The sequence below is a fragment of the Schistocerca nitens genome, chromosome 9 (assembly GCF_023898315.1).
Source record: "Schistocerca nitens isolate TAMUIC-IGC-003100 chromosome 9, iqSchNite1.1, whole genome shotgun sequence".
Classification (NCBI taxonomy): Eukaryota; Metazoa; Arthropoda; class Insecta; order Orthoptera; family Acrididae; genus Schistocerca; species Schistocerca nitens.
The window spans coordinates 83,452,884-83,479,744 of NC_064622.1; the positions used below are offsets into that span (position 1 = coordinate 83,452,884).

The 26,861-nt window shown below is 39.7% G+C and overlaps 1 protein-coding gene across 2 annotated transcripts in view; it reads left to right on the top strand.

Annotated features, from left to right (window-relative positions):
• LOC126203247 (eukaryotic translation initiation factor 4E transporter) overlaps positions 1-26,861 on the top strand; it is a 282,811-nt gene that overhangs the window by 220,625 nt on the left and 35,325 nt on the right. The window contains exons 17-20 of one of the 2 annotated variants that reach the window (XM_049937501.1): positions 1,555-1,689; positions 1,826-1,900; positions 6,658-6,784; positions 14,571-14,764. In XM_049937501.1, the coding sequence (XP_049793458.1) occupies positions 1,555-1,689; positions 1,826-1,900; positions 6,658-6,784; positions 14,571-14,764 (531 nt within the window). The remainder of the gene's footprint in view (positions 1-1,554; positions 1,690-1,825; positions 1,901-6,657; positions 6,785-14,570; positions 14,765-26,861) is intronic. The other variant, XM_049937502.1, reaches the window with a different exon arrangement.

Genomic DNA, 26,861 nt, shown 5'->3' on the forward strand with positions numbered 1-26,861 from the left:
GCGGGAGAACTGGGAGATCCGGGCAAAATCCGAGAATTTTTTCATCTGGGAGAAAACAGGAAAAACGTGGGAATATTTTAGAATTCTGGGAATTTTTCATTGTTTTCAGTCAAATTTTGTAATTTTGACTGGTAAGAAGCGATACTCTAACAAAGAATATTAGTGTATCCCGCTGCTGCAGAATAATACTTCAGCAATAAAACATGAACGAGTGAAAAACTAAAATAAAATTTAAACTGCAAAGTAAATGCGCCATATACAGCAACAAAACAAAGTGCTCATACAAGCGTCTGCCAACAGTAAAATTTATCAAAGGCTTGTGGAAGAATATGCAATGATTCGTAACAACAAATTGCCTCCGGTGAGCGTGACGTCACAACTTTTTACATTAGATCGTTTTAGCAGTTACAAGCGAAATCATGAGCATGCTCCGTTGAGTGGTACCTTCTCCCTCTTCTGGCTACAGAAATGTGGCTGTTGGCTGTCTAAGCAGCCGCAGGTTCGAATGTCTTGTTTCTTTTATGACCTAATGTAAGATCTTTTAATGTTTTACACGTACAAACATACGGCTCCCTACGACATCGTAGCTGCGCAAGCGCGGTGACGCCTGTCATCTGGCGCTTTCTGGCAACTGCAGAAACGAACCTATTTCTAACAGGTCACGGGAAAATATTCCGAATGGTGGCTTGAAAAGTTTTACTATCAAAGAAAATTTCTTTTTACGCAAGTTGAAGTACGTACGAGAATGTACGATGAATTTCTTAAATCAGAGAGAGAGTGACTCTCATTTAAAAATAAACTCTTTGATGACGAGCCATTTAGATTTATTTCTAGCCCAGAAGAACACACATTTATGTCGTTATTAAAAATTTTAATGGCACATTTGTGTGTTATATCTTAAATTTTAATACGCGCATGAAAGACCAACATTATATGTGAAAGCTTAGCTTCTCTTCCAGTGTATTAATCTTATATATAGACCAATATTATAAGTGAAAGCTTTACTTTTCCTTGAGTAACACTATGTATATTAATTTAAACCATTAACATTCTCTGTTTGTGTGTTCGCACTACTTAACAGTGATGTTGCTATTGGCTGACTTCATCACGTGTCATAAGCACTGAATACCTGGTATCATCAGCTAGTGAAAATCGCGCGACATGAGCTATGACTGGCTTACAAAAGTGCATCGCAATCTCGATTTCAATGCATCGGAAAGTAACATGCGGTGTTTGGTGGAATTCGACTTCATAATTTCGTAATACGAAAATATGCAGCGTATGTGTTACTGCACATCAAAGATCTTTCCAAAACGTTCCCCCCTCCCGTGTGTTTTGTTTTCTAAAGCGCCGGGAAATTCTACGCCCATGTATAAAACCATAACCATTCAAAGGATGGATAAGTTATAAAGATCATAGAGAAAATGTACTGTCAGTTAACAGGGAAAAAATGTTTTTAACCAGGAAATCCGGGAATTTTTTTTTTCTTTGTCCACGTATACACCCTGTATAGGTAATGTTACAAATTACAATGAAATTACTTAAATTTTGTAGGTATAGTTCATCGCACTGCATCTCCTCATTTGCATGCTGGTCAAGCTCCTGAGTTGCTTCATCAGATGATGCTTCAACAGCAGCAGCAACAGCATCAGCAGCAGCAAATTAGAATACCTTCACCTTTAAACAATGGTAAATAACAGTTGAGTTTGGTTTAAATGTTTTGGAGTAATAGATCAGAGGTACCTTACTTGAATAAAACGTAATGTGTGTAATCTCTGCATGTTCTCACTAACTAAAATAAATTTATTCCGTTCTGTACATGCAGCATACTGTCAGGGATCTTCACTAATATCCCCCAGTATGACAGTAAAAACAAATACACTCACTGTTCAACCTCCAGGTAAGAAGCTGTGAAGTTTTTAGTTAAGTGTTCTAAAGTAGGTGTGTTCTATCTTAAAGATTAAACTGTGCTGTTATTAATGGTGAAATAGTTCCCTTTCTGTATATTTTACACACTCCTCTTCATATCATAAAAATGTGGGTCTTTCAGTAGTTAAATCTGAGTTGCAGTGAGCCGGCCGCGGTGGTCTAGCGGTTCTAGGCGCGCAGTCCGGAACCGCGCGACTGCTACGGTCGCAGGTTCGAATCCTGCCTCGGGCATGGATGTGTGTGATGTCCTTAGGTTAGTTAGATTTAAGTAGTTCTAAGTTCTAGGGGACTAATGACCACAGATGTTAAGTCCCATAGTGCACAGAGCCATTTGAATCATTTTTGAGTTGCAGTGAATGTGAGCAGTGTGAAATAGCAAATAGTTTTGCATTTAAAGTTTCTCTATATTTAAGTGGAAATGCATTATGGGACTACAGTTGTTGAATTCAGAGCAAGAAAAGGCATTTGGTGTGCACGCCATTAAACTTCATATTTCATGAAAGATTGGCTTCACTTCTCACGTTGACAGAATTTTGCGATGCCCAAGAACTTGAAGTTACATTTAATGTAATGTGGTAATAGGCATAAGAGGTCTGTTCAAAAAATTTCAGAACTTTGTCTGCAATATTTTTCTTATTGTGCATAGTCTCCTTAGAAATACTCTCCACCACAATTGATACATTGCTCCCAGTGCCATTCCCACTTTTGGAAGCTGTCTTGACATGCCTCTTTCTGGATTGTGCAAAGCACCATCTGCAAATTTTCTTATGTTGTTGCAAATCTGTCCTTCCAATGGGGTTTTCAACTTGGGAAATAAGTCCACAGGTGCCAGGTCTGGAGACAAGAGGATGAGGCAACACAGTGATTTCATTTTTTGTGCAATAGTCGTGCACCGACAGGAATGAATGTGCGGGTGCGTTATCGTGATGCAAACCCACCAACTTTTACAGTTTATTCATCAAATTTACAGAAATGGTGACATTTTATGGTTTATGGATGGACAGTGTCATCTTAAAACTTCGCAGACAAAAATTTGAAACATTAACATTCGATCATCACCCCACTTCCGTTAGATTGATTGTTTTGTTTCCATGGGTCGAAGGCAAGTCTAAGATAGTTGATAACTCATTCTTTGATGTGGTTGGTACTCTTCACTATGTGATGTTTGTGTCATCATTGGGATTGAATTCAAAGCCAGGATAATAATTCTGCCATGTGAGTCATACACGTCCACAGGTTCTGCTCTGCAAATCCTTTGTTCTGCTCCATTCGCTTGTTGTGATTTAACTCGTATTCTTTGACCATATGAGGACTAATTACATTTTTCCACTCTTTCCTTCCTCCTCCTCCTCCTCCTCCTCCTCCTCCTCCTCCTACCATGTGCATGTTCTTCATTCAAAGGGTTGGTGTCATGTTCGTTTAACAGTTTAAGGCTGAGTGTGCTTTGACATGTTCAATGAAGTGTTTGACTGCCTTGTTTGTTGTTATTTTATGTGACATTCAATGATAAAGGTTTCTTTTGATGTTTAAGTACATATCAAAACATTCCTCGGACATTCTCATACTCTATATTCCTGTTGTAGGATTCATGAATAAATTCAACAAGAAACAGTACTTCTAGGCATTTAAAGAACCATAATCTGTTGATTTTCTGTGTACACTAAAATCAAAAAAGGGAGAAAAATTTGCCTTTTGCACTATGTGTGGGCGTGATACTAATGGTCCACATGGTGGAAGAAAAGATTTAAGTAATCATGTGCGGTAAACACATAAGTTACTTTACATGAAAGGAAGATCATAATGTACCCTTAAGTGTGGCTGGTCATGCTGGTTCTTTAAGATGATGGTTCCACATCAGAAGTTGCAAAGAAACATAACTATGGTCACACAAAAATGATGTGCATTGTAAATAAAACCGCAAAAAATGCATCATCTGAAGTTAAGGGCCTATGATATTTTGTGGGAAAGAGTAGTCAGCACTGTGCTGTCCATACCAGCTTAAGATGGGGGCACAGCAGGGCGAAATACATGTAACCTGATGTTATCACAGCTGAATTCCCATAACATAACTGAAAACTGTGTGGCTTTCTGCTCAAATAATGCCCCTGTTATGATAGGGCACAAAAATGGGGTTTCAGCACTTCTGAAGGAAGTTAACCAGGTATTGCCATCATAGGTTGCACTTGACACCTGATGAATCTAGCAGTTCAAAAAGGTGGTGGAAGATTACAACTTAAAGTGGGTGAGATCCATATTCATTCAATCTGCTTCTCTTTCTTCTTAGAGGAAGTAATATTATGTACCCAAAACATTTCCGTATGCTTGACATCTTTCAGAGTACCTAGAGTTGAACATGGTGGATCCAAAGAGTATCAGAAGAGAATTCTTCATTCTGCTACTACATATACTGCTAAAAGAATAGCATATTCTTCCAAATGTGACAAACCCATCCTAAAAGGTAAGAGTTAAGCTACAACATGTGAGGGAAAAATGTTTATGTTCAAGTGTCAGGAAATTTGAACAAAGCCTTTTGAACTTTCCTTCATGTGACTATTAGTGTGTTTGACAAATTCGGTGTTGCCCTTCAGACTTATTCCCCACAAGTTCACTTTAATATTAGAACTTACACTGGAGTTCCTAAAGCAGTTTTGAACAAAGTTCATTACACCTAAAATTGTCAAAAACTCCTCACTGTTTCAAGTAGAGTACAGCTTGATTGAAAATCAAAGAAGTGACAATGAGTTAGTTATTGGCATTTGGTTTTTGAACATAGTGAATGATCTCCAGGATACAGATAAATCCTTTTTCTTTTCATCAGTGAGAAACTACTTTTGTGCTGTGTATGACTAAATCATCAAGTTTCCACTCAAGAATGACATGTTGGAGCATGCTCAAATTGCAAGGTTTGACAAAATTGAAGATGTACTGTTTTCTTCCATTAGTTTTTCCTTTGGAAAGTTTCCTCATGGTATGCCAGGAAGAAAATGAAACTACAGATGAGGTGGTGAATGATCTTCAGAGGCAGTTTACAGCTCTACAGGCAGATGACACTTTAGCTGCAAATAAAGATGCTGCAAGTAATTGCAGTTGGATGCAAGTATAAAGAATTCTTGGTGCCAATGGACTTCTTAAATATAATAGAATTTCTAGAGTACTCTTCTATTTCTCACCATACCCGATAGCAGTGCAGAATGTGAACGTTTTGAGCCTTGCAAAGAAAAATAGAAGAGAGTTCAGATCATCCATCATTGGACAATGATTCTTTGGACTAATTTCTTTTATAAAGATCAGGGCTTCTGGTCCCTTTTATGGCAAAACATTCTCAAGACTGTTTGCAGGAAACTAAAGAGATCACAACTTTGGCTTTGATGTTGAAATAGCATGTTTTTCAGTGTGTATTATATTATTTCTTGCCTTTGTTACATTGAACAAGTTTTATTGTGTAAAGCCTTTTTCAGTTGTTGCGTATCTGCTTAATTTATCGAGGAAGTCCTATTATGTATGCTCCTAACCAATATTCACCAAGACTGCTGCTGTTCAACATGGATATCATTTTGATTTTTATGTTCATCTACAGATCAATGAAATCACATTTACGTACATAATAGTCTGATGAAGTATCATGTTTAAAGCCTGAAGTATTGTATTTTGTAACCCAAGTATTGTATTTTCATCAAGCTGGATGTGTCGAAAGTAGTTGGATCTTTATTTATTTATTTATTAAACTTGGCAGGTATGATGATGCAAGAGTCATAAATTGTTTGGACACATTTCCTTCTCACATTTTCACGCAGGCATCATAACATGTCCCGTTAGTTCTGTCGATCAACAGTTTGTCCCTATGGCACGAATTCATAATAAACTTATCCTTCAAAATCAAAGAAAACTATCAGCATGGCTTTGACATTTGATCTGACCTGAAGAGCTTTTTTTTGTCTTGGAGAACTTTTCCCGAATCTTTGTGAAGATTGAACCTTGGTCTCAACAGCATAACCGTAGACCCATGTCTCATCACCAGCTAGTCTCTTAAGGAGCATCTCGTTCACATTTGCTCGATCCAAAAGCTCTTTACAAATTGTGAGGCGAAGATGTTTCTGGTCAAGACTTCTGAGCCCTGGGACAAACTTGGTGGAAACATGACGCATTCCTATATGCTGTGTCAGGGTTTCATTACATGATCTAACAGAAATGTTACATTCTTCTGCAATCTCTTGGAGAGAGTCAGTCTCAGATCGGCAAGCACCATTTCATTATCGCTCCTGACCATGAGCGTTTTTGGTAGATGTCGGAGGGTGTCCTGAACGAAGGTCATCTTTTAACTCTTTAAGGTCTGTCCGGCCATTTTTAAACCATGTGAACCATTTGTAACACTGACTACAGCTTAGAAGACTTCCTGCATCATTTGCTGTGTCTCTGTAAAGGTTTTCTTAAGTTTCATGCAAAATTTAATGCAGGCGCATTGCAGATGTTGAGATGGCAGAGTTGGGGGAGCAAACTATACAACACAACTTTCTGCTCAATACAACACTGAACAATAATCAACAGACATACAACAATGAAACTTCCAGCAGTTACACATTAAACACAGTCACGTGCACGGATTCCAATGAGAGGCCAACACAAAGTTACAAATATTTTGGAATTTTTTGAAAAGACCTCATATAAAGAACACTTTTGTGCATTGACATTCCTTTTGTCATAATTTATGCAAATAATTCCTTGTTGTAGTGGTGCCACGTGTTCCTTCTCCACGGGAATTGCAGCTTCACACACAGAACATAATGCAATCAGCCTTGATAAAGAAGAAGTTGGAAGAACAGCGTGAAAATTACAGAAAGAGGCAAGAAATGCAACAGTAAGTACAACAGTGCAGCTGTGCTATTAGCTTGAAAAAAAGTAGTGATATTGTGCACTTCAGAACTTTAAAAAGGAAAAATTTGCAAGACGAAACTACAATTATGGGTGGACTTCTTGGGAATGCTTACCTTGAGGAGGTGAAATTCTTAATATTAATATATAAATACAAAAAGAATTCTATCCCAGCTTAAGAGCATAAAAACTATTTGCAGTACTAACAATTCAGTATCCTGAAGGTAAGTAATGGCCAACAATTTTCTCATAATTTTAAAAATATAATTTGTAAATTTCTATGAACAGCTTAGTGAAAGCATTATCATAGCAAAGATACACAGAACCAACTCCGATCAAATTTGTAAAACTTCGTATGCTGACTAGCTTTGCTGATAATGAAGTTGAAAGAATGTACAATTAGATGAACACAATTATTCAGATAGTTAAGAGATGCAGAAGTCTGGTGGGTGACTGGACTTTCATAGTAGGAAAAGGAAGAGAAGACAGAAAGGACTGTAAGGGAAAACCATAGAGTACAATTTTGCACAGAGCATAATTTAAACTTGGTTAATAATTGGTTTAAAAATCATGAAAGAACATAGTATATGTGGAACAGTTCTGAAAAAATTACTTAATGGTGAGATGAGTTTCAAATCCAGATTTTAACACAACATTTCCAGGGGTAGGTGAGGACTCAGAACAGTTTATGAACTGCACATTCAAACGGAAGAAGTTACAGGAAGATAGAAAGTTTAGAAGAATGGACTTTCATAAATTGAAAGAACCAGAGGTCATTCTGAATTTCAGAGGCAGTGTTAAGCAATGTTAGACTGAAGCAGGTGAGATGAATAAAATAGAAAATGAATGGGTGGCTTTGAGAGATTAAATTAAGAAGGCATCTGATACTCATGTACTTAAAAGCCAAGGCCTAGTTAAGTCCTTGGATAACACAGGAGAAAATAAATTTGAGAAAAGGAGGAAATATAATAACGCAGCAACTGAAGCAGACCAAAGGGCATAGTCTAAAACAAGACAGAAAATGCAAAATGGCTAAGCAGGAATGGCTAGATGACAAAAGCAAGGCTGTACAAACATTAGTGATGAGGGGAAGGATAGATACTGCCTATATGAAAATTACACACAACTTTGGAGAAAAGAGAAAGAGCTGTATGATTATCAAGAGGTCAGCTAGTAAGCCACTATTACCTCAATAAGCGAAAACTGAAAGGTGCAGAAATTCAGAGTACCAGTATTTTGAGGCCGACTGCAGAGTGATTCTACTGCCACCACTGCATAGTTTGCAGAAGGATCATGTAGATAAGAGAGAAATTAGGGCTCGTAGAGAGGCTTATGTGGCTGAAGGCAACTTGTTACAAGTAACACCATCATCAAACATGAAATGGAGTAAATCAGACAGTAAATTTTTCACAAAATAATTTAATTGAATAGATAAAAAGTCTACTTAGCAAGTGGCAGCAGAGCACACACATAAAAGAAGGTTGTAATTGGTCAAGCTTTCAAAGCCATTGGCTCCTTCAGGCAGAAAGATGGGGGGGGGGGGGGGGGGGGAGACTGGAGAGGTCTAGGAAAAGTGGTATATCTCTGGAAAGTCACCCAGAACTGTGGATCAGGGGAGACTTACCGCACAGGATGAAGAGGAGAGACACAACCGACTTACTCAGTTATGTATGATGGCAGTGGTACACAAAGCTGATACTTGTAATTAGTGGCCCTTGGCCATGTAATGTATCATGTTGTAAGTTGAATGTGTTAATTTATCTTATTATATGGTGATGTAACACATTGTATTTCCACAATTCTGGAGGTGATTGTGTTGGTCAAGTGAAACGTAACATTTTCTTTATTTTGCACATTTTACTTCTGATGGCCTTACAGTTTTAATTTTGAGGAAAGGAATTTACTAACAGTAGTACATGGTACCCTCCACCATGCGCTATACAGTGGCTTGTGGAGGATGTAGGTACAGAAGTAGAAGAAGGTGGAAGATACATATTGAAGGGCTATGCAATGGGAAGAGGAAGTATATGAAAATAAGAGATAGGAAACTGTGAGAACAATTTAAAGTCCACTCACCAAGCAGCAGTGGCAAGGGAAAACAAAAGCGCACGCGCAGACAAAAGGATTTAACTTTTACAAACTTTTGGAACCAGTGACTCCTTCTGGTAGAAGAGTTGAAGGGGGTAGAAGAGGGGTGAAGGAAAAGGACTGTAGAGGTTTAAGGAAAGGGGTACAGTTCAGAAAAGTTACCCAGAACCCTGTCTAGGGGAGACTTAATGGATGGTATGAGAAGGAAAGACTCTCCCAATTAAATTTCGCATGGTCCATTTCTGAATCCAATGCCACTTTCCTCACCGAAGGCAAGCTACACACTTCAGTCCACATCAAACCTACTAACAAACAGTACTTAAATTTTGACAGTTGTCATCCTTTCCATGTCAAACTTACCCTCCCATACAGCCTTGGCATTAGAGGCAAATGTATTTTTTCAGATGCATACTCTTTACAGCAATGCACTCTCACTTCAGCCTTCACTGGACTTACTTATCCCAAAAGCCTAGTTCAAAAGCAGATTTCCCGGGCCATCACAACCAATCCTGGTACTGCTGATCCCTCAAAAAACTACTTCGGAGCGCACCACTTGTCACCCAGTATTATCCTGGTCTTGAATGTACCAATCGGCTACTTTGACAAGGCCATGACTTCCTAAAATCATGCCCTGAAATGAGATACATTCAGTATGAGATTTTGCCCACCGCACTTAGAATAGCTCTTTGTCGCCCTCCCACTCCCCACAGTATCCTTGTCAGACCCTTCGCTGCTCCTGCACCCGTCTCCCTGCACTATGGCTCCCACCACTATGACAGTCCCCACTACAAGACTTGGCCTATGCACACTCCTACTGCCACTTATTCCATCCCTGTAACTGACAACACACACACACTATCAAAGGAAGACCCATCTGTCAAAGTCTTTGCTTCTGATCCCGTGTGGTAAGGCTCCTCTGACCTGGGGTTCTCGGTGACTTCCCTAAATTGTACCCTTTCCCTAAACCTCTCCAGTCCTTTTCCTTCATCCCTCCTTCCATCCCCTTCAGTTCTTCTGCTAGTAGGAGCCACTGGCTCTGAAAACTTGTAAAAGTTAAATCCGTGTGTGTGTGTGTGTGTGTGTGTGTGTGTGTGTGTGTGTGTGTGTGTGTGTTTCCCCTGCTGCCACTTGGTGGGTAGATTTTTAATCTATCCATTTATATTATCAATAACTGATTATTTTCATTCTTATATGAGAATAATTTGATGGAGTACATGATGTTCCCTCCGAATTACTGAAATCCTGGAGACCCAACGATAAGCTCATGTGCAAGATATGAGACAGGTGCGACTTAAAGGAGAAGATATTATATTAATTCTGGTACTAATTGTTGTGAATATTATTGAACCACCAGTTTAATGGCTTGTTGTAAAATACTTACACACATCATGTATAGAATAATGGAAGGACAGCTTGAAGCTCTTCGTTGATCATCTTCTTGGTGAAGTTCAGTTTGGATTCTAGAAAAATGTGGGAATAGATGAGGCTCTGCCGAGCCTAAGACTTATAGTAGAAGGTACGTTAAAGTAAGTAAACCAACATATGTGGCATTTGAACATTTAGAGAAAGCTTTTGACTGGAACACACTTGTTGAAATTCTGCAGATACCAGGGATAAAATAAAAGTAGCAAAATGCTATTTCAAACTTGTACAGAAACTGGGTGGCAGTTAAAAGTTGAAGGACATGAATGTGAAGCCATAGTTCAGAACGGAGTGACCGGCTGCAGCCTAGCTTCAATATTACCCAGTTAATACATTGAGCATACTGTGTGAGAAAACGGAGAATTTTGAAAGAGATAGCAGTTCAGAGAAAAAAATAAAAACTTCTAAGGTTTGTCAATGACACTGCAATGCTGCCCATCTACTAAGAACTTGGAAGAGTAGTTGAATGGAAAAAATGTGTTAAAAGAGATATTATGAACATCAGCAAAAGTAAAATAAGGGTAATACAATGTGGTCAAACTAAATTGGGTGATGCTGTTGGAATTGGGCTAGCAAATGGCATTAAGATGTAGATGAATTTAGCTATTTCAGTAGCAACATAATTGATTGTTGAAGTAGACAAGATATGAAATGAAGACTGCTGATGGCAAGAAAAGTTTCTGAAAAAGAATGTAACATTTAATAGAAATTTAAGGGTTAGGAAGTCTTTTCTGAAGATACTTGTCTGGAGTAGCTGTATATGGAAGTGAAATGTGATTCATAATCAGTTTATATAACAAGAGAACAGAAGCTCTTGAAATGCGGTGCTATAGAAAAATAGTAAAGATTAGTTTAATGTATTGAATAATAAATTAGGAGATTGTGTTGAATGAAACTGATGAAAAAATAAAATTCTTGCACAACTGGACTAAAAGAAAGGATAGATTATAGTACATGCTGTGAGGCATCAAGGAATAGCCGTTTGGTAAGAGAGAGAAGTTGGGGGGAGGGTGGGGGGGTGTACCTAGGAATGAATAAAGTAAACAGGTGCAGATGTGTTTAGGTCACTGTAGCTATTTGAGGATACTCTTGCACAGCAGATTGTGGAATGGAAAGCTGCATCAACCAACCTTCCAATTGAAAACAACAACAACAACAACAACAAGCAACAAGAGTTGTAACAGTGTAAGTAGTCAATTTTTGGACTGTCTTTGCTGTGTTGCTGAGGCCGTGTTACACCGACGCAATGCAGGGTATGATAAACTTCAGTTTATACTAGGTATTTTTAGATGTTCTATTTTGGATATTGTCTTCTTGCAAGTAAATTCTTCTTGGGAATGCTGCCTTGTAGTGTTTAGAGGAAGCATTGAGAAGAGACGTAAAGAAAAAGTTAGGACTTGCTGAATTTTTTAAGTCTTGATAGCAGTAAAACATGTAAAATCAGAACCTGCTCATTATTCGTTTGTCGATTAACAACCAACTTAAGATCAATCTTAGTAAAGAATCAATATGTACATGTAATGGTGCCAACACCGCCATCATTTGCCACTCATCATGCTTAAACTTAGTAAAAATGGTGGTGTGGCCAGCACTGTATGTAGATACTGATTCTTCATCCTGCACGATTTGAAGATTGGTTGTTAACCAACCAAACCAGTAATGAACAAATTGATTATATATCTTCATTTCAATCAAGACTATTTAAATTTGTAATTAATAATACTGATTGCTGTATCTCCTTTGCCTGATGTCAGGTCTTACAAAAACTTGATTATCGTACTTATTTTCTTAAACTTGCCTTGTCAGAGATGGTGTGTGTGTGTGTGTGTGTGTGTGTGTGTGTGTGTGTGTGTTCCTAAGTTATTGGATCCATAAAAGAATACTTAATAATATAACATAACTGAACCACTTTAGTTGTGCAAATAGCATTGTGTTGTACTTCTTACTTCTATGAAATTTAACATCAAATAGAACGGCTTAATCCTGCAGACTTCAAAGATGACCTCAAAATTGGTTATACCCTCCACAAAAATTGTGTAATCAGTAAATTGAAAAGAATGAAGTTCAGTTAGTTTTTATATTTGAATGTTGAAAAAAGTGGTTAGATGGACAGCAAAAGAAATACTCAGGTGAGTAAAAAATGACCTGAAGTGCTTATAGTTTTGGGAACTACACTTCTGAGGTGAGGTATGAAATGAAATGGAAAGTTTGCATTCACTATATTAAAAGTTCTTAACTATAGCTTTGAGGCATTATTTTAATGTGTTAAACACCAAAAAACTCAAGATTTCTCAACAAGTTGTTGAGATGTATGTCAGGAATAAGTAGGGGAGACATAAAAACAAGAAAAAGGATTAGGGTAAAAAGACGAATTGGAAAAGACTTAACTGCACTGAACATCAAATTGTTGTGGAACATGTTGCTGAGTAAATGAATGATGCATAATCTCAAAGAGCAAGGTGGTTGGAAGGTTGGTACATCACTTGTGAATTCACATAGGAACAGAATTGATGCATATAGTTGTTTGTAAAAATGGAGAAGTATAGAGGGGCATCAATGGATGAGAAATGTGTGATAATAATCAAGAGAGTGATTTCACCATGTTTTGTCTTTGGTCAAGTATTTAAATATCAAATATGTTGGATAAAGTTACTGCACCTTCACAAATTGGGTCAGGAATTAGTGGGACATTTTAATAACTGTTATTTCCAGTGTTATTGTCGAAGAGTTCCTGAAAATTAGTAAGAAATGGTTTGTGCTCTTTGGATTTACTCCCTTTGTTTAGCCAACACTGGTGGTACACATCTCTCAGAAGTACACACATCAAAAAAAGTTTTGCATCACCTCGGTTCTGAGAGTTCTGGAATATGTACAGAAAATTGGAATAGAGATACACATAAACATCCTTTCTGCCCTTTTTATTGCTTATGAAAACACACATTGCATGCTATACCACAATACAGTTAGACCTTCAGAGGTGGTGGCCCAGATTGCTGTACACACCGGTACCTGTAATACCAAGCAGTATGTCCTCTTGCATTGATGCATGCCGGTATTCGTCATGGCATACTATCCACAAGTTCATAAAGGCACCGTTGGTCCAGATTGTCCCATTCCTCAATGGCGATTTGGCGTAGACCCCTCAGTGATTGGTGAGTCACGTCATCCATAAACAGGCACATTCGATAGGGTTCATGTCTGGAGAACATGCTGGCCACTCTAGTCGAGCGATGTTATCCTGACGGAAGTCTTTCGCAAGATGTGCATGATGGGGGTGTGAATTGTCGTCCATGAAGACGAGGGCCTTGGCAATATGCTGTCAATATGGTTGCACTATCGGGCGGAGGATGGCATTCACATATCGTACAGCTGTTACGGCACCTTCCATGACCACCAGTGGCAAAACAGCAGGGAACGTCAACCTTGTTGCACTCGGACAGTGTGTCAAAGGCGTTCAGCCTGACCAGGTTGCCTCCAAACACGTCTGTCGCATATGCCTTCAATCAGACAATTGTCACTCATCTACAAAGAGAACGTGATGCCAATTCTGAGTGGTCCATTCCGCATGTTGTTGGGCCCATCTGTACTGCACTGCATGGTGCCGTGGTTGCAAAGATGGACCTCACCATTGATGTCGGGAGTGACGTTGTGCATCATGCAGCTATTGCACACAGTTTGAGTCGTAACACAACATCCTGTGGCTGCATGAAAAGCATTATTCAACATTGTAGTGTTGCTGTCAGGGTTCCTCCAAGCTATAATCGGTAGGTAGCAGTCGTCCAGTGCAGTAGTAGCCCTTGGGCGGTCTGAGTGAGGCATGTCATCAACAGTTCTCTCTGTATCTCCTCCATGTCCGAACAACATTGCTTTGGTTCACTCTGAGACACCTGGACCCTTCCCTTGTTCAGAGGCCTTCCTAGCACAAAGTAACAATGCAGACAAGATCGAATTGTGGTATTGACCATCTAGGCATGGTTGAACTACAGACAACACAAGTTGTGTACCTCCTTCCTGGTGGAATGACTGGAACTTATCGTATGTCTGACTCCTTTCATCTAATAGGCACTGCTCATGCATGGTTGTTTACATCTTTGGGCATGTTTAGTGACCTCTCTGAATAGTCAAAGGGACTCTGTCTGTGATACAATATCCACTGTCAATGTCTATCTTCTAGAGTTCTGGGAACCGAGGTGATGAAAAACTTTTTTGATGTGAGTGTATTGACTCACCTCTGTTAATTGTGTGTTCATGTTTTTCTTTAGGTCACTCTCTCCCAATGTGTCATCATTGTCAAATGCAGGAGGAAATTCAGTTAAGACTGGAGATTCTGCACCTCCAAAACTTATATCCCCCACACCTCTTGCCTTTACACCAACTTCTGTGCTGAGGAAGATGACAGCTGAAAAGGATCCTGAAAACAGTGCAACAAGCAACAGAAGTGAAGCAAAATCTGCAGGTACAGAAAAACTTGTAGCTTTAACTCTCTCTCTCTCTCTCTCTCTCTCTCTCTCTCTCTCTCTCTCTCTCCCCCAGTAAAGTAGTGTTTGTTTAAAATAAGTGTATTGTTTAATTAAATTCAATCTATGGTGTAAACATACCTTCCACATATCTATTACACTACGGTTGACACACCTTGTAAGCTCACTGTGCTATTATATGGACAAGCAAACCAGTTGCATGCTCTATGATATCCTTTTGATAGCTGTATGCGATGATTGGGTGAACACACAACCTGCAATAATTGTGGCTAAATTATATCTAAGGGTGGGTTGTGTACTGCTGCTTTTTAGCCCAAATAACAATTAAGCATTGCTATCTCTTAGCACAGTAGTCAGTGAATTTTCCATTGAATTAAGCATAGTGTTTAAAATATATTAAAATCAGAGTAATTAACAAAATCAAATGAGGTACTGGATCTGAAAGGCTAAAGATGTAGCCTAATGCATTGGTTTTAATTAAAAGCTTTCCAATTTAATTGAAGAAAGAATCAGAAACATGTACGGAAAGATAGCCAAACAATTGTAAATAGATTTGCAGCAATTATTTAAATGATATGATCAACAAAGCAAGGTGTGCAGAGTTAGTTCCGGGGTTTGGTGTGATGGATGTAGTAGTTTTTTTCACTGGGGGGACTGCAGTGGCGTGGGTGTTGGGAAAGTGGATCAGGCTCATCAGTGGTTATGTAGGATTTGCAGCAGAGATAGGAAGATAGTGGAACAGGAGGGGAAAATTGCTGCCCTTTAGGCTGAGCTAGATCAGGCTAGGGAAGATCTGTACAGGTTAAGGAGGGAGAAGGGCAAAGAGAGGTGGGAAGTGGCAACAGGTAGCAGAAGGAACAGGCCTAGAACTAAGTCTGACAGTTTTGTGGTGAATGTCAAAAATAAGTTTGACCTGTTGCTTCAGTTAGAAACTGATGAGCCTCAAGCAGAGGTAGGTGTAGACAGGACACAACAAACTTTCAATAGGAAATTGAAAAAGAATGTAGGAAAGTCATTGAAAAGGAAGAAAGTTTTGTTGTTAGGCAGTTCTCATGCCAGAGGTGTAGGCCAACTTCTGCAGGAGGAATTAGGACCAAAATACCAGGTCACAAATTTTTTCAAACTAAGTGCTAGTCTGGATCAGGTGACAGAGGATTTAGGTTCACTCTGTACAGGATTTACCAGGGAAGACACCGTGGTTATTGTGGGAGGGCCAGGGAACAGCATCGACAGAGATCCTGGGTACAGTTTAGTGTGTGACCTGGTAAAGATTGCGTTGGCATCGAGACACACCAATGTTGAATTTGTATCTGTCCTGAGACGCCATGACCGGCCTCATTTGAACTCTTCTGTTGGGAGAGTTAATTTGGAGTTGGAACAGCTGCTTGGGTCGGGTGCGGGGGCTCATATTGGTGTGGTTCCTGTTGATTATCTCAGTAGGTGGGACTATACCAGGCACGGCCTACATCTCAACAGGAAAGGGAAGGGGAAACTGGCTGGGGTAATAGCAGGAAATTTAAGGGGGGGAGGCACTGCCATGAATGGTAAAATACCAGTGGTTACAGGTGTTGGAGCAGCACCTTTTTTAGGATAGGTAAGACAGAAAGATGTCAAGTTCTACGAGAGGTCAGGATTGAAACAAATCTTCAGTTTAGGAAAGAAATTAAACAGCACAATTCTAGCACATTTGATCACCAATCACAGCTATCAATTATAAATTTTCACCAATCACCAGAAATTTTATCTCCACCAAGTTGTATCTCAGTCCTAGGTAATTGCATTGATGAATTAGTCACCCAACCCAGTTGACATAATCTGCCTCTCTGAACACCATGTGACCACTGGTATAGGAACTAGGCCTAAGCACAATGAGAAACTCAGACAGGAGAGTACTGCAAATGTTAGAATAAGGAAAGGTTCTCATAAAAGTATAATTAAAAATAATGTCAGTATATTTCATCAAAATATTGGGAGTTTAAAGAATAAAGTAGATGAGCTTCTGGTTTGTTTAGAAGATTTAGAAGCTGAGAATGAAATAGATATACTATGCCTGTCTGAGCATCACATTGTTACTGATATGGATAAGGTAAATGTAAGTGGATATAAGCTCTCTGCACATGTAATGAGAGAAAATATGGAGAAAGGAGGAGTTGCCATATATGTCAAAAGTTATAATTGTGCAAAAAGTATAGAAACAAGAAAGTTTTGTGTAGAGAAACATATAGAAGCATGTGCCTGTGAGCTTAAATTAAATAAAGGCACATTTATAATTGTAACTGTATATAGGTCCTCATCAGGAAATTTTCATCTATTTCTGAAAAATTTGGACTCCTTGTTGTGCTATCTGTCAGACAGGGGGAAGCAAATTATTATTTGTGGGGACTTCAATGTAGATTCTCTGAAAGAGGGTAATAGGAAAAATGACCTTGAAGTATTACTCGGTTCTTTCAATTTGACACCCGTTATTGATTTTCCTACTCGGGTGGTAAAGGATAGCAGCTCACTGATAGATAACTTCTTTATAGACCAAGATAAGTTTAACCAGATAAATGCTCAGCCTGTTGAGAATGGTCTTTCTGATCATGGTGCACAGCTAGTTACAATATATGACATAGCTCCATTCAGCAATACTAAACAGTCCTCCAAAGTAGTACGTTCAGTCAACGATTTAACAATTGCAAATTTCAGGGAAAGCCTACAGCAGTTAGACTGGGATGAGGTGTACCGTGAACCTGATGCCAATTTAAAATATAATTTATTTCATGACATTTTTGTAAATGCATTTGAAAACTGCTTCCCCAAGAAAATAGTTAAATATACTCGTAAGAAACCTTGTAACAAACCATGGCTTACTAAGGGTATAAAAATATCTTGTAACCGGAAAAGGGAAATGTATCTGACAGCAAGAAAGAGTAGTGACCCAGAAACTATCAAAAATTATAAAAACTACTGTGTTATATTAAGAAAAGTTATTAAAAAATCCAGGAGTATGTGTATCATGTCTGAAATCAGCAACTCTGATAATAAAATTAAAACAATTTGGAATATTATTAAGAGAAACAGGTCAACCAAGAGCAGAGGAAGACAGTATTACCATCAAATTGAATGAAAACTTTACGAACAAAAAGTCAGAAGTTGAAAATATTTTTAATAATCATTTTCTAAATGTTGTGGATATAGTAGGATCCAGGTGTTCATTAGAAGATGCTAGGCTGTTAATGGAAGAGGCCATACCTATGCAATTTGATACAATTGAAATCTCACCCACTTCTCCCTCTGAAATTAGGAAAATAATAAACTTGCTTAAAAGCAAAAACTCACATGGAATTGATGGCATTTCCAGCAAAATACTAAAAGCTTGTTCTCAACAGATAAGTAAGATTCTCAGCCACCTGTGTAATAGCTCTCTGGAACAGGGCATTTTCCCTCATAGACTGAAATACGCTATTGTTATACCTCTGCATAAAAAGGGGGATAGATCTGATGTCAACAATTACCGTCCAATCTCCCTTCTAACAGCTTTATCCAAAATTTTTGAGAAAGTAATGTATTCAAGAGTAGCTTCACATATCTGTAAAAATGAAGTACTAACAAAATGTCAGTTTGGTTTCCAGAAAGGTTTTTCCACAGAAAATGCCATATATGCTTTCACCAGTCAAATTTTGAATGATCTGAATAACCAAACACCACCCATTGGGATTTTTTGTGATCTCTCAAAGGCTTTTGATTGTGTAAATCATGAAATTCTGCTAGACAAGTATTGTGGCATGAGTGGGACAGTGCACAAATGGTTTAATTCGTACCTAACTGGAAGAGTGCAGAAAGTTGAAATAAGTAGTTCTCGTAACAAGCAAAGATCAGCACATTCCTCAAACTGGGGAACTATCAAGAATGGGGTTCCACAAGGGTCAGTCTTGGGTCCTTTGTTGTTCTTATTATATATTAATGACTTGCCATTCTATATTCATGAAGAGGCAAAGTTAGTTCTCTTTGCTGATGATACAAGTATAGTAATCACACCTGACAAACAAGAATTAACTGATGAAATTGTCAATACTGTCTTTCAGAAAATTACTAAGTGGTTCCTTGTAAACGGACTCACTGAATTTTGATAAGACACAGTACATGCAGTTCCGTACAGGGAATGGTATGACGCCATTAATAAATATAGACCTTAATCAGAAGCATATAGCTAAGGTAGAATATTCCAAATTTTTAGGTGTGTCCATTGATGAGAGATTAAATTGGAAGAAACACATTGATGATCTGCTGAAACGTTTGAGTTCAGCTACTTATGCAATAAGGGTCATTGCAAATTTTGGTGATAAACATCTTAGTAAATTAGCTTACTACGCCTATTTTCACTCATTGCTTTCATATGGCATCATATTTTGGGGTAATTCATTACTGAGGAATAAAGTATTTATTGCACAAAAGTGTGTAATCAGAATAATAGCTGGAGTTCACACAAGATCATCCTGCAGACATTTATTTAAGGATCTAGGGATATTCACAGTAGCTTCTCAGTATATATACTCTCTTATGAAATTTGTTATTAACAACCAAACCCAATTCAAAAGTAATAGCAGTGTGCATAACTACAATACTAGGAGAAAGGATGATCTTCACTATTCAAGATTAAATCTAACTTTGGCACAGAAAGGGGTGAATTATACTGGCACTAAAGTCTTTGGTCACTTACCAATTAGTATCAAAAGTCTGACAGATAACCAACAAGTATTTAAGAAGAAATTAAAAGAATTTCTGAATGACAACTCCTTCTACTCCATAGAGGAATTTTTAGATATAAATTAAGAAAAAAAATATTTAAAAAATAAAAAAATAAAAATAAAAAATAAAGAAAAACAAAAAACACAAAAAAATAAAGTTGTTATATTAACTTAAGTATGTTGTTAAATTAACCTAATTATGTCATGTATTAGAAAATTCGACTCGTTCCACATCATTACGAAATATCGTATTCATGATCCATGGAACTAGTATTAATCTAATCTAATCTAGCAACTAACAAACAGTGCTGAACACCAACTAATCGTAGTAGTAGTAGTAGTAGTAGTAGTAGTACCACCACATATAATGGTTCCAGTAAATTGCAGTGTTTTCAAAAGTTCCACTAAAGATCAAATAAACTCCCACCACTATCAGTTGTACTACTCATTCGCGTAATGCTGCAATTCCTATGGAGTCAGCTATAATGTGGCTAAAAAAAAGTCGACAACGCAACATCCTAAGCAACTTATCACTTGTGTGCCCAGTCTTGGCAGGCTCACCCATATGGATGACACTGATGAGACTTTTACTCTGCCAAGAACAGTGACCCAACTAATGCAATCGAGACCTGCTACTTTTCGTTGGCCATTTTATTGAAAATTATTTACCTTATATTGTTTTGTATACATATTACATATTCAATAAATATACCCCTAAATATATGTGGATATAAATCTTATCAGTATCTAAATATCTATGTTTTACTCTTTTAATTCATTATTTTGCATTTGTTCAGAGTGTCATAGAAACTTGTCAAATGCATGTTGGTGTATTAATTGCCATTGCAGTACTTTGAATTGAACAACATTTAATTCTTACAAACTTGAATTATATAGATGTAAATTATCACCTCGTATTCCCTACTGCAATGTTAACATGCCGAAACTAAATGATAGTCTGCATATTCAGAATCCGTTACTGCAACTGAATTGAGTATTATAAATAATTTTGTTTAATAATTTATTTTCTTGCATATCTTTTGACAAAGTGCTCATAAAGTAGCCAAAGTCATGAGATACTTATTGATGTCCTACATGTTATGATATGTTCCCAAAAAGTAAGTACCATTTTGGTCTGTCGTCATCCCAGCACTAGTATCACAGTTCCACACATTCGCACTCGACACACTGGTTCGTCGTCCTTCACTGATGCCATTACAGCTGGTTTGTGTTGTGTTTACATTTGTTTGCGATTGTTAAAATTGTTTAAGACAGTCTCTGAGCCCACTGAAGTGAAGTGCATTCTGTAATACGGTTTTTGATCACAGTGTTATGCCAGCTGAAATTCATCAACTTGTAGAGATAAATGGTAAATATGTAATGACTGATCAAATGATGAGAGAATGAGAATTCATTGATGGACAAACTAGTGTTTATTAAGAAGCCTGGAGTGGGCAACCTTCTGTTGCCAGTGATGGTTTGATTGAGAAAGTAAAGGAGTCAATTTGTGAAAACTGACAGTTAATGATAAGAATGCTTTGTGATGATTTTCCACAAATTTCAAAAAATTTTTCCCTGATATGGTCACAGATGACATGAATTTTCACAAATTGTGTTCCCGTTGGAGTCCGAATATGCTTCCAGGTGTCCACGAAACAGTGATTTGGCAGTGCATTCATCATGTCTTATCCAGTAGAGTGATTAATTCTTAAATGGAATTATGACCGATGCTGAATCGTAGGTTTGTCATGTCACTGTAGAATCAAAACAGTAGATAGTGGAGGCACTCACGATCCCCCAAACAACAAAAATTCAAAACATTCTATGCACTGTGGTCTGGAAGACACTGCATTCTGCATGTGTAGTTACTTCAGAGGTGAGAACCATCAGTGTGGTATAATACTGTAAAACACTGAGAGAACTTTGGCATAAAATTCAAAAAAGAAGGGAAGGAATGCTCAGTCAAAGCATATTGTTGCTTCGTGACAATGCACATCCCCATTCTGCTGCTGTTGATCAAAACCTTCCTCAGCAATTTGGTTGGATTAGCTTCCATATAGCCCCGATCTCTCGCCTTCTGACAACTTCCTCTCGAACTTGAAGTACGATTTTTGGAGGAAGGTGCTTTGACAGCAATGATACGACAAATGGTGTTCAGCAGTGGTCGTCTTCACTGGTAGCATCTTTCCGTGAAGGAGTAGCGAATTGATTTCCCAGTATGACAAAGGTCTGAACAATGGTGGCAACTATGTAGAAAAATAGTTTAAGAAATGTTTCTTGTAAAAAATATATTTTGCTTTGAAAAAAAGTTTCTGAAAGTTTCTTTCCAAAACGGTACTTACTTTCCAGACAGGACTTGTCACAGTGTCCTTATGTGGCTGTTACTTTATACTAAACACCCATTCAAACTGAAACTACTTCTAACCAAGATTTTGTACAAATATGGTAGTAAATTCCAGAGAAGTCCTTACATTTCCTGTGGCTCAGCTGTAGACAGTTTGTTATTTTAGTGAATGTACAATGCTTTTAATGTAGTATGTTGTCACCAGGACATTTTGGTATTGAACCCTTTTCTCCTGGCACGTTAGCCTTGGGCTTTCACCAGTGCCTCACTGTCAACAAAACAGCTAGCCCTTGGCCTCGTAACTCATTCTGTGGTACTGTCCAACCTTCCAGACTCACCAGCTCTGCACTGCTGACTTCTGTGCTGCAATCAGATCAGCCAAGCCACTTGTTTTGTCACAGCTGCTTGTTGCCACGATCACTTGGTTAGAAACACATCTAAAATAAACTATGATTTGCTCCATTGTTCCCATTAGTGTTCCATAAAATGAAAACAAACAGTTTCCAGAAGTTCTCCCACATGTCCTGAGGGAGCGGTTTTCTCTTGTGGGTTCGCCGGCCGGGGTGGCCGAGCGGTTAAAGGCGCTACAGTCTGGAACCACACGACCGCTACGGTCGCAGGTTCGAATCCTGCCTCGGGCATGGATGTGTGTGATGTCCTTAGGTTAGTTAGGTTTAAGTAGTTCTAAGTTCTAGGGGACTTATGACCACAGCAGTTGAGTCCCATAGTGCTCAGAGCCATTTCTCTTGTGGGTTCTCAGTCCCATGAAGGGAACCTGGTTTAGATGGCCAGCTCACATGCAGGGGCAGGCACAAGCAGTAAGCCTTAAGTAACCACATTCAAATATCCTGTCATATCACACAGCCTGTATCACTGATACGAAACAAATAACTTAAATATGACACTCTGAGGGCAGAATCTAATGATCATGAAAATGTCATAAAAGTAATGCTTTCATGAAAGTCTTGATACTGGAAACCTTTGCACATCTTTTTATCATTACAATTATGTGGTTATCAACAAAACAGCGTTGAACTTCAGATTTTTCTAAGTTTCAGGACTTACATAGCCTAGAAAATGTTGAAAGTACTTAGCACTCCATTTTCAGTAGCACCAGATATTAAACCTTGGGATTAGAAGTGATAAAAGATTGCACTCTGCTCAAGGGCAGATATGTAAGCATTAATTGTAGATCTTATTAGAATGTACACATGGAAGAGTTTCCCAAGCAACGCAGAAATGTAGTCCCCCAGGGGGCTCGCCACTCTTTGAGGGGTTCGTGCTTGGCTACCCTGGGGCCCCAGCCTTTGCAGCATTTTTTCCTTTCCATGCTGCATGTCTATCTTCTTGCTATTCTTTTTCCCCTCCCTTGGGAACCATGTCTGGGTTGTTATTGGGAATGTTCTGAATCATCTGTCACTGACATAAGAACAGTCTTACCTTCGTTTTTTTTTCACTCGCTTCTCCTTTGTTTCCCTTCTCTTGTTGCTCTGATTTGGCATTTGAGGTTCCTCTTTTTCTTCTTCCTCCCTGTGTGCTCCTGAAGGCCGGCCCACGTGTCTGATGCATAACAGGTGACAGGGTAACGCATAATTCCCAGCCCAGGGTCGACAGGTAGGTTCGCACTTACTCCCTGGTACAGGCCAGGCCCAGGAAGGGGTGGTTGCCTGAGCTGCAAACTTCCTAGATTGCCGATAGGTCCCTCTGTCAGATGTTCGGGAGGTGACCTGAGGTGTGAACAATCGCCTAAGGCGGGTGCACCCCCTTGTGCAGGGAGCCCCCAGTTGGAAGGAACACACTATCGGAGATGCTGGCAATCGCGGAGATTTTCTCTTGATGAGTCAATCATCTTCCCACTCAGTCTACAAAACAAAAACATAATGATTCAAAGACCCTTCCTGCAGCACCGCGGTTCTTCGTGGTCTCACGTACTGAAGATTGTCAGTCCTTCACCACGGTAAATCTGTTTATTATTCAGAAAGGTGTTGATGCAATTGCTGGCCCTGTGAAATCCTGCTCTCGTTTATGGAATGGCACTTTGCTTTCGGAGACCTGATACTCAAGCCAAATTGGCTGCTTGCCACCTCAGTTCTCCACAGCCACCCTGTTCATGACTAGGCCCATAGAACTTTGAATTCTTCCGTGGCGTAATTAACAGCAGGCTACTCGATGGTCGAACTGAGGCTGAAATACAATCTTACCTCTCCAATCGGGGTGTCATTGCCGTTCATGATGTAATGAAAAAGGTAATTCCTCTTCAGTGTCCACCTGCAATCATTTCCTCACCTTTGATAGAGCGGGGGCTGCCATCAAAGATCAAAGCAGGCTATGAAATTATCACAATCTGGCCATACATTCCAAACCCGATGTACTGTTATCAGTGTCATCCTTTCAACCTCACTGAACTTCTTGCCAATACCCAGCCAAATGTGTAACCTGTGGTAGGGATGCACACGAGGGCAATTGTCTGCCTCCTTTTCCCCGCTGTATCAACTGCAATGGCATCCATGTCGCCTCCTCTTGGGATTGTCCCATGTATCTTAATTAGTGGGCTGTTTGAGATTCGGGTAAAGAAAGTGCCTTACCCAGTAGCTCGCAAATTACTGGCTAGTCACAAACCCTGTGTTCTCCCGTCGGGCACTATAGTTCAGTTTTTGTTACCAATCACTCCATGAAGGACATGGCCACACAAACATGTGACCTCAAATTCAGCTCTGAGGTTGTGAAATTGCAGTGTCAAGCTAGCATAGCCATCCCCCCTGTTCCGCAGTGCAACACACCATCAAACTCTCGCCTCAAGGGAGGAAGCCCACCAGGTCACAACCAGTAGGCAGGAAAGGACAGTAGTAGTACTCCCATCAAGACTTCCCATGAAGACTTCTTCCGTCCTTCGAGCCAGACACCACCCGATCCTTCCTCTAACCAGAAAGGCTCGAAGTAGTCCACCAAAGGCAAATGGTCTTCTCCTTTGTCAACTCGAAGATCCTGTTCAATGGTGTCGCCATGTGGCACTGTAGCCCGGCCGGCCTCCGTCTCGCCGGTGCACTCCACAAACAGTTTCTCAGTGTTGGACTCCACAGACCGACCGCACAAGCAAGCTGATACTTCTGTGGACCCCATGGAGCAGGATCCTCCTGCTTCCGTGCACTTTAGTAGCAACTCTACACCGGCTCTCACTCGGCAGCTGTTGAATTGACACCCCTACATCTCTTCCTTCTCATGACTGTCCTCCACTGGGACATTAGTGGCCTTCAGTCCCACAAATAGGATTTACGGCTGCTTTTAGCATCGCAGCATTCCCTTCTACTCTGCCTTTCGGAAACGAAATTGCACCCTTATGACTTGTTTGAGCTTTCACATTACCTACTGATTAGTTTTGACCTTCCCCCTGAGGTCGGCATTCTATCTCGGGGGAGCTGTCGTGCTGCTCATATGGGATGACCTTCATAGTCAACCCATTTCTCTGACTACCCATATTTAAGCAGTTGCAGTTCACCTTTTCCTTCCCCATCTGACTTTTTCCCTATGTACCATCTATGTACCTACATCATTCGATGTCACTAGAGCAGACTTCCTTCAGCTTATTGGGCAGCCACCTCCTCCATTTTTGCCACTCAGTGACTTTCATGCATATCATCCCCTTAGGGGTTCTCCCAGAACCTGTCGGAGAGGTGCTCTCCTGGCTGACCTTTTTAACCAACTTAACCTCTTCTGCCTTAAAACTGGAGCACCCACTTTCCTTTCTGACTCTTCCTACACCTATTCCCATTTGGACCTATCCTTTTGCACTGCCCAGCTTGCCCATAGTCCTCAGTGGTCTGTTCTTCCTGACCTACTCGAGCAACCATTTCCCTTGTGCTCTCTGTTTGCTGACTCCTTTCCCATCTGCGTGCATGCCCAAATGGCAGCTTACTAAGTCTGACTGGCAGCTTTACTCCTCCTTGGTGACCTTCGATTTACAAGATTTCCCCAGTTGTGATGACCAGGTGGACTCTCACACCGTTACCCTTACTGCTGCACAATGTTCCATTCCTCGCACTTCCTTTTTACCACGTTGTGTCACAGTACCAGGTGGACTGAGGCATGCCGCAATGCAATTTGTGCACGTTGCCAAGCTCTCAGTGTTTTTAACCGCCACCCTGCACTGGCAAACTGCATTCATTATAAACAGAAGGTGCAAAGTGTCATCGCATTCTTCAGGATAGAAATAGAGCTAGCTGGCATTCATTCACTAGTTCTTTTAACAGTTCCACACCTTCCTCTGTTGTGTGGGCCAACCTCCAACAGCTTTCTGGCACCAAGATCCATTCCCCAATTTCCGGCCTGACAGTCGCTGATGTCATCATGGACCTTATTGCTATCTCCAACACCTTGGGCCGCTATTTTGCCGAAGTTTCAAGCTCTTCCTGCTATCACCCTGCCTTCCTCCATTGGAAACGGGCAGAGGCGGCTTGGGCGATACCCTTCTCCTCTTCGCATCATGAGTGCTACAATGCCACCTTTACTGTGAGGGAGCTAGATCATGCTCTCAGTTCATCCCGATCCTCCGCCCCAGGGCCAGATGCCATCCACGTTGAGATGTTGCAGCATTTTCTCTTGCAGGCAAGCACTTTCTGCTTAACATGTACAACCGCATCTGGGCAGAGGGAACATTTCCCAGACACTGACGTGAAGCCACTGTCATTTCCATTCCCATACCCATACCTAAGCCCAATAAGGACAAATACCTTTCTTGTTGCTATCACCCCGTTTCACTTACCAGCTGTTTTTTGCAAGGTGATGGAACGTGAAACACCCCCGTTTAAAATTCCTTTACTGGGTTTTGTGTAATTTATCGAAGCTGCCAAACAGTTAATTATTATGATTATATGACCGTGTGCTTAATGGATGAAAGGCTATCAGTTTTTCTGCTGTTGTTTCGGGGATATTTCAACAGAGTGCGGCTGTTTTGCAACTGAATAGTGGAATGATTGAAAGTTTGTCTATTAATAAGGACCACAA